The sequence below is a fragment of the Cercospora kikuchii genome, assembly GCF_019650295.1.
Source record: "Cercospora kikuchii DNA, contig_00002, whole genome shotgun sequence".
Lineage (NCBI taxonomy): Eukaryota > Fungi > Ascomycota > Dothideomycetes > Mycosphaerellales > Mycosphaerellaceae > Cercospora > Cercospora kikuchii.
The window spans coordinates 2,897,408-2,910,445 of NW_025408583.1; the positions used below are offsets into that span (position 1 = coordinate 2,897,408).

At 52.6% G+C, this 13,038-nt stretch overlaps 7 protein-coding genes across 7 annotated transcripts; 4 read left to right on the forward strand and 3 right to left on the reverse strand.

Moving 5' to 3' along the window:
- Positions 1–5: 5 nt before the first annotated feature.
- On the reverse strand, positions 6–2,104 carry CKM354_000337200 (uncharacterized protein; the record flags this gene model as incomplete). The annotated part of the gene is made up of 7 exons (XM_044798568.1): positions 6–224; positions 309–332; positions 389–659; positions 710–975; positions 1,031–1,080; positions 1,196–1,696; positions 1,753–2,104. The coding sequence occupies 7 exons, from the start codon at positions 2,102–2,104 to the stop codon at positions 6–8; spliced, it is 1,683 nt and encodes a 560-aa protein (XP_044654503.1).
- A 392-nt stretch (positions 2,105–2,496) lies between these two features.
- On the forward strand, positions 2,497–3,273 carry CKM354_000337300 (uncharacterized protein; the record flags this gene model as incomplete). Its single annotated transcript, XM_044798569.1, has 1 exon — positions 2,497–3,273. The coding sequence occupies one exon, from the start codon at positions 2,497–2,499 to the stop codon at positions 3,271–3,273; it is 777 nt and encodes a 258-aa protein (XP_044654504.1).
- A 26-nt stretch (positions 3,274–3,299) lies between these two features.
- On the reverse strand, positions 3,300–5,337 carry CKM354_000337400 (uncharacterized protein; the record flags this gene model as incomplete). Its single annotated transcript, XM_044798570.1, has 7 exons — positions 3,300–3,662; positions 3,720–3,827; positions 3,887–3,979; positions 4,040–4,282; positions 4,348–4,976; positions 5,022–5,105; positions 5,199–5,337. The coding sequence occupies 7 exons, from the start codon at positions 5,335–5,337 to the stop codon at positions 3,300–3,302; spliced, it is 1,659 nt and encodes a 552-aa protein (XP_044654505.1).
- A 1,048-nt stretch (positions 5,338–6,385) lies between these two features.
- Positions 6,386–7,226, reverse strand: CKM354_000337500 (uncharacterized protein; the record flags this gene model as incomplete). Its single annotated transcript, XM_044798571.1, has 2 exons — positions 6,386–6,933; positions 6,986–7,226. The coding sequence occupies 2 exons, from the start codon at positions 7,224–7,226 to the stop codon at positions 6,386–6,388; spliced, it is 789 nt and encodes a 262-aa protein (XP_044654506.1).
- A 329-nt stretch (positions 7,227–7,555) lies between these two features.
- Positions 7,556–10,459, forward strand: CKM354_000337600 (uncharacterized protein; the record flags this gene model as incomplete). The annotated part of the gene is made up of 2 exons (XM_044798572.1): positions 7,556–8,777; positions 8,826–10,459. The coding sequence occupies 2 exons, from the start codon at positions 7,556–7,558 to the stop codon at positions 10,457–10,459; spliced, it is 2,856 nt and encodes a 951-aa protein (XP_044654507.1).
- A 336-nt stretch (positions 10,460–10,795) lies between these two features.
- Positions 10,796–11,307, forward strand: CKM354_000337700 (uncharacterized protein; the record flags this gene model as incomplete). Its single annotated transcript, XM_044798573.1, has 2 exons — positions 10,796–10,888; positions 10,936–11,307. The coding sequence occupies 2 exons, from the start codon at positions 10,796–10,798 to the stop codon at positions 11,305–11,307; spliced, it is 465 nt and encodes a 154-aa protein (XP_044654508.1).
- A 215-nt stretch (positions 11,308–11,522) lies between these two features.
- On the forward strand, positions 11,523–12,486 carry CKM354_000337800 (uncharacterized protein; the record flags this gene model as incomplete). Its single annotated transcript, XM_044798574.1, has 2 exons — positions 11,523–11,817; positions 11,867–12,486. The coding sequence occupies 2 exons, from the start codon at positions 11,523–11,525 to the stop codon at positions 12,484–12,486; spliced, it is 915 nt and encodes a 304-aa protein (XP_044654509.1).
- Between the last annotated feature and the right edge of the window lie 552 nt (positions 12,487–13,038).

The window sequence follows — 13,038 nt, forward strand, 5'->3', positions numbered from 1 at the left end:
CACGATCAGCCGACTGAGTCCTGAATGAGTCCGGCCGCGAGATCCTTAGCACCAGAGTAGTCGATGCGAACGTCTACCAGAGAAAGTCCATTGTGTGCGAGCGCTTGATCCATGACACTCTCAATCTCGGAGGAGTCATGTATACGGAAGCCTTTGCCTCCAAATGCTTCGGCATACTTGACAAAGTCGATGCCGCCCAACTTGATGCCTGAGCTGCGGTTGTACTGTTTCAGTCATTCAATGTTAGCACTTGCAATTCACAGTCTAGCTGTCATTGCGCTTGACCAAGCAAAACGAAACAAACATACCTTCATCACTTCTTGAAATTCGACCTGCCAGGTGTCAGTAACGCTATCTTGAGTGAATACGTTGCAATGATGTATCGTACCATATTGTAAGCTTCATCATTCCAGATGAAGTGAGTGATGTTGCACCCCTGCAGCACTGCTGTCGAAAGCTCTTGCGACGAAAACATAAAGCCGCCATCGCCACTCACAGAGACCACTTTCTGCGAACAAGGAGGGTCTTGGACAAGCGAGGAGGCTATCGCCCAGGGCATGCCTACTCCTAATGTTTGCTGTCCGTTACTGCAGAGCAGCTTTCTAGGCTCGTATGCAAAGAAGTAGCGCATCATGTAGATGTAGACTGTGCCAACATCCCTAGACGGCCCGTCAGTTATCCGCTACGCCTGTTCTCAAGGGGGTCTTACACGCAGACGGTCGTCTCCTTCGAGACCCGCTTTTGCAGTGCGGCGATGAATTGCAGTGGATGAACCAGTCCAGTGTCACTTTTGAAGTTCTCAATGTCGTGCTGCCAGGATCGGAGCTCCCGAGTCAAGGACTTGCAAAATTCATCTTGTGCTGGACTCGCCACGTGCTTGACCGTGTCGCCAAGGGCCAGGATATTCTCTTTTACAGAGCCGAGTAGCTCCATTTCAGGGTGATAGTACGCGCCATAGTCGCAGGAAGTGTAGTCCTATGAGAAGTTAACTCGCCGGCGATTAAGGCTTGCGAGCGAATAGCCAACTCACCACATGTATAACACGTAAGTTGGACTTGGGATTCCACGAGCTCGCGTCGTCTGCAAATTTTGGAGCCGCCATCAGCATTTGTCCCGGTCCGATATGTGGATTGAATCCGTATCGAGATGCTCGGAATCGCGTCTGTGGCTGACGCAAGACTTGACCAACACTTACATTCAGTCGGGTCGTAGCCCAAACATAAGATCAGATCCGACCGGGCGAGTACTCTATCCCCTGTCTGATTTCTGAAAAGTCCAACGCGTCCAAAATATACATCATCAGCAAGGTCTGCTGAAACAGCTCCTGCTGCCTGAAAAGTCTCGACGACCGCGATGGGATGCCTTGTCAGGAATTGACGAACTGCGCCAACAACAATGGTACTGGCTGCTCTTTGGCCAAGGAAGAGTACTGGTAGCTTTGCCTCGTCTATCATCTTCGCGACAGTCTGTACATTGGCTGCCGGCGCTGGACCAAGAGGTGGAGACTTGAATGCGGAATTCGGGAAGGCAGTAATCTTGCTCTTGCCCGCCGCGACATCCATAGGTAGGGAGACCACTGCACTTCCTTTTGGATTGGCATTGGCAGCTCGAAACGCTGCTAGAATTACCTCTGCTGCCTGATCCTCCACATCGATATTGGTAGCTGACTTTGCAGTTGGACGCAGAATGTCGAGGGCTTCGACTGGAATTAGCTTCTTGCGTGTACGAAAAGAAGTGAAGTCGAAGACCCGCCTTTCATGCTTTGATGAGTGTGCTTAGTGCTCAGCAGACGAGGGACACTGCCGACTATGGCTACCACCGGATCGCCCTCTGTCGTAGCCGTTACCAATCCTGTAGTCAGATTGCCGGCTCCGGGTCCTGAGGTCGCAATGCAAACACCTGGGTTGCCCGTAATGCGGCCCACGGCAGCGGCCATGAAGGCAGCGTTCTGTTCATGCCTGCAGACGACCAATTTGATCTCGGGATGATCTGATAAGGTGTCGAAAATGGCATCGACCTTGGCTCCAGGGATTCCGAACACGACCTTCACATTGGCCTGGACCAGGCTTTCAACGATGATCCGGGCGACTTGCTGCTCGGCCATGGTGTGTGACGCTCAATGGATTGAGCACTTGGTGTTGTCGTGAGAACGAAACGTGGGAGGAGATGCTACTTGCCTTGGGCGAGGTGTTTCCTACTGCAGCATTGTGTAGCGTGAGTAGTAGTGAGCTTTCCGCGATGGCCCGAGTGAATACAGTTGACGAGACTGTGGGACCGTCATCATCACAGCTGCAGCAGTGGGCGTTGCATGATGCAAGTCGCGCAGGAGACGTTATGTCATGCTCAGCTCACGTCGGCGCGGGTGCAACAGCAGAACCACAACACGTCTGACTTTCTCATCTCTTGGCAGTGCATCGGCCTCAACCGCGAAAGCGTCCGTGGCTTTCGCAAGCAATTGGTGATGAGAGACAGCGATGAGGTCGTCGTCTCTCGACAATGTCGCTGAAGCGCAAAGCATCGGATCCGGACGATGCGCCAGATGAGCCGTCCTTCTTCCGCAGCCAGCCCATTGAGGACCGTCAGAGCACGTTCATCGGCTTCTACTCGCCCTCGCTCAAGCCCAAGGAGCTGCAGGCCTTGCCCGAGCTGAAGACGGCCGACCACAAGGTTGCAGGCTGGCGGCGCGAGTCCAACCAGCAAAGCATCGGCAAAGCGAAGCTGTACGTCACCGGCTCCGACGACGATGGAGAGAAATATGCGGGCAAGAAGATTGAAAAGGTGATGGAAGCGTGCAATGCTACGGGCAGCGTTGTAGTGGCTCGGTGGTGGGGTGGCATTATGCTGGGCCCAGTACGATTCACTCACATTGAGACTGTGGCTCGGGACAGCATACGCGCCTGCGAGTCGCATCGGGCGGAGGCAGGGGCGAAGAGACGGAAAGTGTTGGAGGATAAGGAAGAGCACGCCAAGCTTTGCAAAACACTTGCAGACAGAGATGCGAGTATTACTGTACTGCGGAAGCTCGCTGCAGACAAGGAGCAGAAGCTCAAGGATGTCCGAGACGGCATCGCTGCGGCAAAGGACGCGAATGCTGATGCGCAGCAGGCGACAGCGTTGACTCCAACCGCGAACGCTTCCATGGACTACTCGACCTTGCCTCTGGACCGCTTACGAGCCCTAGAAAAGGCGAGAGACGCAACGCTGTCCTTCCTGCTCAAGAGGATAGACAAAGCTGAAGGCGACCTGGCTAAGCTGTCCATAGACGCTGGGTGATAAGACTGTAGTAAGTGCTAGTAATTCTAGACTTTTTCATCTATGCGCTCTGCCTTTTCCTGGCCAGCAGCATCTAGGTATGGATCTTGGCTCTGCGCACCCTGGTGCTGCTTTTCCACATCCACGAGATTACGGTCCCCTGCTCGGTCTTCGTCAGAGCCGCTTCCTTGTGTCTTCAACGCTCGACTTTGCGGTTCCGGATCGTCCTCTGTAGGTGCGAACTTGCTTCGTTCTCGAATTCTCTCGCCATGTTTCCAGAAGAGGAAGGGGATTGGGGCAAGTAGGAGTGCAACTCCGCCGATCAGACTTCCAGCACCTCCTACCCCAAGCGCATCAAACATCTGCTTGGTGAATAATGGAGCGACTGCGCCGAACGCGCTTCGGCATACCTTTCCTCTGTTAGCAGAAATTCATGTGCTGATTCTGGTCAAACGCAAATCACATACTGTATTGGCTGCTATTGCGCTGGCAGCATACTGCAAGTATGTGTCGGCTAAATATGACAGATATGATACAAAGATCAAAACGATAGCAGTTGAAAGAAACATTCCTGCCTTTTGGACAAGGGTTGGGTCAGCACACGGCATCTGATTCGAGAAGGAGTGCCACTTACTATTGTAGGAACAACCCAATGTACAGAGTTGAAATTTGCGGACCAGGCAAATGCGAACATAGTAATGGGGAAGAGCACGCCTCCAATCATTGCCTTACGTTCCATTAGTCGTTCAAGTCTCGACTTGATGCCTCTAGACGCACCAGCACTCACAAGTGGCATTCGGTCCTCAGGCTTTCGCGGAATCCCTGCCAACATTTTCTTCTTTCCAAAGGTCGATTCGTAGAAAACGATGGCTCCTGCGATGCACGCTCCCACCATGGTTCCAATGAGAGGAAGAGCGCCAACACCGCTGTTCCATCCTCTGTGTTCTTGAAATACAATGGGATAAATCGTAAATAGCATGTACAAAAGAGCGTATACAATGCTCAAGTATATCGCGACCAAGAGTGAAATCTATCAATACACCGAGATCAGTGACGTGTCTCAGCATCCGGAATATTTCTCCTGGCCTGACTTACAGGATCCCACAATATGATCCAAGGCCTAGTCAGAGTGACACGGAAGATCTGGGCCAGCGTATCCCCTGATGCCTCTTTTGGGGCCTGCACATTCTCATATCCGGGCACTTTGGCTTTTCGGATCCTTTTTGCCTTATTGACTAGGACTTGCTCAGGCAATGTTTCCGGTATCGTGAAGAGCGGGCCCAATGTCAATGCAGTCAACCAAAGCAGAACGTAGAAAGCCCAGCGCCAATCTTTCTTGAGCTCTAGGAAGCCTGAGACTACAGGACCTAGGGCTGGACCAGCGAACGTCATCATCGAAAAGACAACCATTGCGTTTCCACGCTCCACTGGCCCCCATAGATCTGCCAGCACACCGGGGACGTTACTGAGTGCCGCGGACGCGAATGTGCCAGTCAGAAACCTGCCCACCAAAAGTCCAGCGAATGTGTTAGTGAAGGCGCAGAGGAAGTTGAAGATAGAATAGCAGATGTATGTCCCGTAACAGACCCATCTTCTGCCACTTCTCTCTGATATTGGCGCCCATAGAAGCGGTCCGAAGCAGTATCCAAGTAGGAATAGTGTAGTGACCAGATTCGAGGCCAAGACTGATACGCCAAAGTGCTCAGATATGCTATTGAGACAACCTGTGACAGTCAGCTCATGATGGAGCAAAGCGGGGTATGCCATACCTGATGGAGACGAGGAAGCGAATGTTGCTGAGATAACAAGGAAGATGGACACAATCGTTATATACCACCGCCTTGCCACTGACCCTACAGCGTTAAGAAGAAGTCAGTTGTTGTTACTGTTGTCACACTTGCATCCCTATCGTTGTGCGATGGCAGAACAAGTCACTCGTCACTGACAATTTTTTGGATTCTCCACATCACCTTCGCAGAAGTCCAGGTGCCCATCTTGATTCAAATGTATAATGTCGTTCTGAACCGTCCCGCTTCGGTATGGCTTTGCTACGGGGCGCGACAGGACGCGTTCGAGCGACTCCATGGCTGCGTTCCAATGACTATCCAATCCATACGACCCTCGACCTCAACCGATCAACAAGAGGAAACAAGCGTAGAATCCAGAGGACTCATGGGCACACAATGGAACGGAAGATGCTGTCAGAGAGACAAGCACACCATGCAGCAGGAAGACGGGTAGTTAGCGCAATTGCAGCTTGCACGTTGGAGCAAGTTCGCATCATCGCCCTCTGCGTGAACGCCTTCATCCCGCGCGCCTTTCGCTACTTCCTAACCCCAGACGAATGACTTTGGTGGAGAAATACTACCAAGCGGCAAAGGCTTCGGGAGTACGGCACGAGGAAAGTGGATAGAGCTTTGGTTGTGTGGAGCAGGACCGAGGTGCGAACAGAACTCTGGACCAGCACTTGGACGATCCTGTAATAATCTACTTTCTTTTGCCATGACTTGTTGCTCTGTTGACTGGCATTTGGAAAGAAGTTCAATAGTCTTGCCTTTGATGCTTCGATGGTAAACCTGCCATCTTCCCGAGTCTGTGATGAGGCCTACTTCGCCAACGCAGTGCAATGAACATGACGAAGTCCTATCGTCTACTTCTGCACCTTTTCGATGATCAGCGCATGAACGGCATCGTCACTCAGTGAAAGCGAAGGGACTTGTCCAGAGATTTGCGAAGTTTTCCCGCATTGCCTTGCAAGAATCGAAAGCTGTATCTGCGTCCAGAGGAACGACATGTGTTTGGGAGGCAAAGAGCAAGACAATGAGCACATTGTGGCATTCTGAGCGGCTGCGCAATCGAACTCATGTAGAGTTGACTCGGGATAAGGCGTTAATGTTCAGGCTGGACAGCTTTGACTGAAGATGGTGATGTGAAGAAGAAGCGGGAGTCAGAGCGCTGGAAAGCCAGACAGCAACAACAACCCTGGACGATGTCCATCTGACTTTCATGTAGGTCCGCTATTTCGCACGCAATCTGCATCTCGACTCAGGCCATCACTTGTCGCTGGTATCGACGAATCTTCAGAATGAACAAGAAAGACATTGCTCACAGGCGTAGTCGTCTGCAAGAGCCATCACACTCGCACTGCCTTCGCGAATGAGCTTCGCATCGCCTTCAAAAATGGCCCAAGCTCTTTCGTCTCGTTCAGTCGTTCTTGCGCCTCCGTCGCCTCTTCTCTGTCCAAGCGTGGCTTCATGCTCGCAATTTCGTACTCCCTCCCGCCAATCTGCAGCTCGAACCAGCACTCTCGATCCGCGTCCCGGCTGTCGAGCCCAAGGAAGACGAATTTGAGCCGGTCCTCGACGCCTGTTCCTTCCATGTGTAGCCCCAGACAAGTCTCCCAGAACCGCAATTCAGGCATGTTGTGCCGCGCTTGAGCATCGAGTGACCGTTGATGCGCAGCCTGAGCCTCCTTCTTCTGTCGTATCCTTGCTTGGGTTGATGCGATCTCAGTCTTGAGCTGGTCGCGACGATTCGTATGCTCCTCCCTCTCGGCAGTCAGCGACCGGATCGCGTCGTGCATCTCGGCCGTCTCCTGCGCCTCTTTTGCTAATGTGTGCGCATGATTCGACGATTTGCTTTCCAGTTCTGAAATTGCATGTTTCTTCTGCCGCTGTTGGTCTGCGCATCGTTAGCATCCTCTCAGACCGAATGGAGAACAGCATGTACATACCCTCCAAGTCCGCAACGTTCATCCGGAAGGCATTCTTCTCCTCCAAAACTCGCTTTCTCCCACGCTCAATGAACTCGTCGAATCGTTGCGTAAATTGTGCCATGCGTTGCCGGAGCTCCTCGAAGTTGAAGTCGACGGTTGGCAGTGTGTCTGCCATTGATGGGCCCGCAACGCCATAATCCTGCTGTCGGCCGGAGATAGATGAGCCAAATCGACTCGGAGTCATCGTGACTGTCGACATGTTGGATGCGCGTGTGATGGCCGCTGCCTGTTGCTGTGTGTGAGGATGTGAATGTCGTCGTCAATTCGCGCGCGTGTTGTGCTAGACTGTAAACATTCGGAGCTCGGCCCGGTCCGGTTGCGATGAGCCGGGGAACTTGCAGATGAGACTTTCTTCACCTCTACTATCCACGACACCACAACTACCAACACCACTGCGAGATAGGACCACTGGTCCTGCCGGCGAACGCTAGAATATTGCATCCAAGTGGAGAAATCAGCGCGACTGTATATCTACTATGATCAAGCTCGCGTTCAAAGTGTGGATTTGCAAGCTTCCCATCGAGCCGGATGGCTGAAAGAGCCAAGCGCAACCTGCCGTACGGTCACTTCGGACAGGTAGCATATTCTCTGGACGATGAAGAATGGTCTTTTGAGCGTGTCTCTACGCCTTCCCAGATCGTCCGTTCTTGTGGACCTCCAAACCATGTCTACCAGCCATCTGAAAGGCAGCAATTTAACGATGTTCCTGTTCGCGCTGAACCTCAGGGCCAACGCATGCGTAGGCAGACGAAGGATCTCCTCGAGCATATTCCTGAATTACAACCAGCAGCGGGCCTTCTACCGGCACTATTGCGAGTCTCAGAGGCTACACAGGAGGCCGTCTTGAACCACGACAGCACCACTGGAAGGCTTATTGCAACTAGCAGCATTCGCTCCGAAATCCAGCACAAATCTATGCGCATCGCAGCCTTGGCGTGTGGCGAGAGTAGGACAGAGTTGCGCTTGATCCATGTCCAAAATCGAAGACGAGGCTTATCGCACGACCAGAAAAGCTGGATCGCGGTCCCCACTCTCTACGGCGAGGAGACCGTGTGCACGAAATTCGACGGACCTGTTCAACAAGTTGTTTTCGCGGAGCCAGTCGATCGAGGAGAGCCACTGCTGGGCGTCCGCCTTCTCAGGAAAACGCTCATCTTCCGTCCGACTCATGGCACGGCTAAAAGTTCGGACCTAGAAGCCTCCTCTAACATTCAGCCTAACTTGATGTACGACATGGATATCAAATCTACTGGCAATGTAGCGCACTCCGATGTAGCCTTCAACCCCTGGTTCTCCCAGCAAATAGCTCTGGTTGATCAAAGCGGTTCGTGGACAGTCATGGAATTTCAGTCTCGTAAGCTCTCTCGTGTCGCGCGCACATGGACGGGTGCCGTAAAGACCAGCTCTCTCAGCGATGGGTGGGCGCGCATCGCTTGGCTGTTCAATCTGGAAACCATAGCAGTGTGCGCTCGGGATACTATCACACTGTTCAGTATTGCTGGCCAGAATAGTGCCCGGCTGCATACTATTGCGCCGGATATCGCGAGTGGTGCGCCATGGATACTGGACTTTGCCATTCTACCTGGTCAAATGGACAAATTTGCAGTTCTGACTACGAACAATCTTCTCGTGTATCGAGTCGCAAGCTCAGGATCACATGAAGTACAAGTGGAGAATATCGCCACGATAGAACATTTCCGCAATCCCGAAGCTACAGACATGCGGATGAGCATCTGGTGTTGCAATGAGGGTATGCCTGCACTACGTGGTAATCTGTTTCCAGCTAACCTTTCTTTAGGTGTAAACGTGTTATTATATCCACATACGGGTGGTGTTGCAACTTTGTATGGTCTCAACACATCAGAACAAGCGACTCTTCACATCATCGATCCGATCGAGGTACAACTAAAGCAACACAGCACCTCGTCAACAATTGTAGACATGCATGTTACTCCGATTACCTCAAGCGGAGGTGGGATACTCAACGAAGAGCAAGGCCACACGGAGTTCTTCCTAGCTACAATTGTGGTTAGCGACGGCACGGTCCTGGAGCAAATCTTGTACCGGTCGCGCCGCGACGCCGTCAAACAGGAGTATGTGACAACCTGGGAGACCAAACTGAACGCTACTGGTGCGAAAGTGAAGCAAATCGGGTTCGCAGGCGCTATCGAAGCCGACAGCGGTGTCCATGACGAACACGTACAGGAACAACCTGTATCGAAACGCGCGAGACGAATCGCCCCGAGACGCAAGCCAGAGGACAGAGGAATTGACCTGAGCCGTGTCGCGAAGGATTTCGGTGTCCACCAAGAATTCACCTCTATCGCTCACGTTGTGCGCGAGGCGAAGTCTGCATTCCGCAACGAAGAAGACACAATACTGCCTATGCGTACCTTGGACAGCTTTCAAAATACGGAATCAATCAGCGTCGTGAATCCTGGGACGGGCGAGAGCTTGGAAGAGGTGCAGTACCTGCTTTCTGAGTCCATTCACGTACGCGGTCCATCCGATGATACATTCGCACCAGAAGAGCACCTGCGAATTAGTTCTGTCATGGCTAGATTGCCCATCGATTTCCCACCGGAACTCCACGCTCATTCGCTTCCAGAGATGTACAACGCGATTATGAGTTGCTGGCTTGCAGGTCTCGCAGATGATGTCCCAGGACGTGTGCGTCTTGCAAAGGCAGCAGTGGCACGACAGGTCACGACACAACTAGCTTTGGCGAGCCGAGTCGCTCACGCAGACGAGGGAGAACCTCAGGCTTCAGCTCGTGGCCGCGAGGAACAGTATCCCGGAACGGCGGCATTGTCGAGGCTGCCAATCAGAGCACCATCCAGTGCCCACGGTGAAGGCTCTGGACAGCCATTGGATCTTGCAGGATCGTCACAATTCTCAACGCTGCCTACTCCATCGCCAACAGCTACGCCTTCCGTGGTCACAATGTCGACGGGTCTTTCGAGCTTCGCGGCACCCGAGATATTCCGCCTCTGCAGATACACCACGTTCAGTAAGCCGTCTCCATCGGTACTGTCTCGCCCAATGAGCAAAATTCTATCCCATTGGAACGTAGGAGATTCGCCAGCCGAATATGACTGGCAGAGCACTTCTAAGCACGTTCAGCGCGATGATGAGGATGAAGACGAAGCCGAAGAGATGTCAGAGAGGGATAGAAAACGCCTCCAGCGACGTGCAGAGCGGCACATAAAACGCCAGCGCCGGGAAGCTGCAGCGAGCCAAGCGCAGCAAATGGCAAGCAGTCAGGCGCCCGAGATCTTGACTGCAAGCCAACCAGCTGCGATGGTGAGCGAGAGTCAGCCTATTGTCATGAGCAGCCAGCCGTCTGCACCTCGTGTTGCTGTTGCTAGTCAGGTCGTGCCAGGACGATTCGGAGGCAGGCCTGCGAAGAAGAAACGAAAGTCTGGTTTCTAGAAATGCTGCATACCACATTTAGGCCTTATGTACCGTTTTGAGCTACGGTACTCCGAAGCATGACGTTTGGGTCCACCTGCTTTCATATGCAAGATCTGGGGAAAGCCAATCTGGCAGGAGCTGCCGATCTGCCTAGGCACAACGTGTGGGCGGAGAAGTGTTGACGACATGATTACAGTAGTGTCGTGAAAGGGCATTGTTTACAAGTCGCTGTGCAAGACACGATATCGATCTATTCTTTCGAAAATCAATTCACAATTTAATCAAAGCACTCATATCTTCACAATGGCTCCAGTAAGCTCTTGCGACTGCATATTTGGATACCACTGGCTAACAATGTCGCAGCAGAAAAGTCTCAAGGAAATGGCGAAGGAGAACCCTACACAGATAGGCGACCCAGTATCGTTGAAGGCAGAGACATCGAACAACGTATAGGACACGATTGGCGATGTCATGACAACCGCTGAACAATATAGGAACCAACCGATCAAGATCGTGGTGCATTGGCAGATAAAAGGAAGCACAGCAGTAATGCTGCACCATCACCAACCGAAGGAGACTTGAAGGATGGAAATAGTAGCCCACAACTCAAAAACCAAGATCTGGCAGGCACTGGAGGCAAGAGGTTAGATGTGTCTTCTGCTCCAGCACCTACTGAGGGCGATTTGGACAAACAAGAAGGAGGAGGAAAGTCATTGAAGGATATTGCACAACAGAAGATCAACAAGGGCAACCCGAGCCAGCTCGGAGATCCTGTGAGCTTGAAAGCTGAGACTTCCAACAACGAGCCAACCGATCAAGATCGAGGAGCGCTGGGTGCAAGCAAGAATGGGAAACCAAAGATGTGAATTTGGCTGAGGCTTAGGCAGCCACAGAGATCTTCCTCAGTTGAGATCAGCAGCAAGTGAAGCAAGACTCCTGTAGCGAGTAGTTATTGTCGTTTACTCTGCCTCCTTGGACAATCTAAGAATTCAATTACTCGCACTTCTGCCCTGCTGTATTCTCTCCAATAATACAGATCCGTCTTCCAGCTCCCGAGACAAGCGGCAGAGACAACGCAACGATGTTCCAAAGCTTTACCCCCAAGAAATCACGCTCGAATCGCGCAGTCAGGCAACCTTCTTTCCTGAATCAAAAGGGCAGACCTCCGTACTACGAGGACATCTATCGCTCGCGTGATCCCGGCGAGGACGATGAAGGTTCGGCGGAGCAGTGCGAGTCTGAATCTGATTCGGACGTTCCAGTCCGCACGATAAGCAAGAGGGGCCGTAACGACCAGAGCCCTCGCGACAGTGGAAGACAAAAGAAGGAGCTAGCAAAGGTCAACAACAACGGCTCGAGGGGACGGGCAATTTCCAGTAAATGATCGAAGTCCTCAACGTTGGAAATCACTAATTGTGTTGACAGTCAGCAGTGGCAGCGAGGAGAGCGACGAAGAGGATGTGCTATCGAGCAGCAAGTCTGTTGACGAGACCCCTCCCGACCTAAACGAAGATCACCAGTATCAAATCGCGCCGATTCTGAATCCCAAACACTCACTACCCAAGGCAGAAGTAAGGAGGCTCAAGGCGAGGAAATGCGGGCTGTTCAGTGGGGCGTTTGGTATTAGCATCAAGGAGTTGCGGACTGTGGAGTATGAGGGAGCTGTCGCGGACGATGAGCAGAGCGACATGCCCGTGGAAGACGCGTTTGGTTGGCGTGCAAAACGAGAAAGCGTGAAGCGACGTTCAGCGAGCAGGACAATTATCAAGCAGCAATTGGCAGAGCGAGTCGCGGCAAGAAAACAGGCCCAGAAAGCCGAGAAGAAGGCTCTTCGCGAAAAGGTCGGGAGGAAGGCCGCGGTGGGCATGAAGAGCAGCAAGACAGCTTCCAAGACACGATCCAAGCAAAAGATGAGGACCAGCATTGGCTCCAAGTCGTCCAAGGCCGCGGCTCAGCAGCACGGCGGAGCTCTGCGCGCGGCAGTGGTGATGGTGGACAACAGAGGTATCGATTTGGCGGAGTACCAGCGTTACGACTCAGATTGAGGTGCAGCTGGCTCAGCTGCGTTGGAGCTGCGAGGTGGCTGAGGCTGCACGACATGCGGCGCAGCAGGACAAGGGCCCCAGCACATAGCAGCGGGTCGTAAAGAAGACGATCAGGGAATGGGCAGAGCTACTGAGAAACAAGATCATCGGCCCGCAGCCGCTCATCAGTCCAATTGCCTGCACGCTGTAGTCATCGACTCTCACTGCACGCTGCGCTAAAAGTAGACATTTACATCGCCACGCATATTCAATGCAAGCAACACGTCCATGTAGAAGAGTGGGAGATGGTGTACGGCACTGAGTGCTTGTGCGACAGCGCGTTGCACGACATCAAGCAAGGCACCACGCGCGGATGTAGGACGAGAAAGTAGGCTACGACAATGTATGGCCGAAGCTAATCTGCTCGGCCAAGGCTTGATGCTGCTCCTAGCTCTGTGTGTTGCCATCATCAGCGAGTGCATTTGCATTACGCTGCCATCCTTCTGCTCTTGATCCCACACGCCCTCCTTCTCCCTCCCTCTTTCTGTCCTTGAATCACTGCGCCATCGTGCT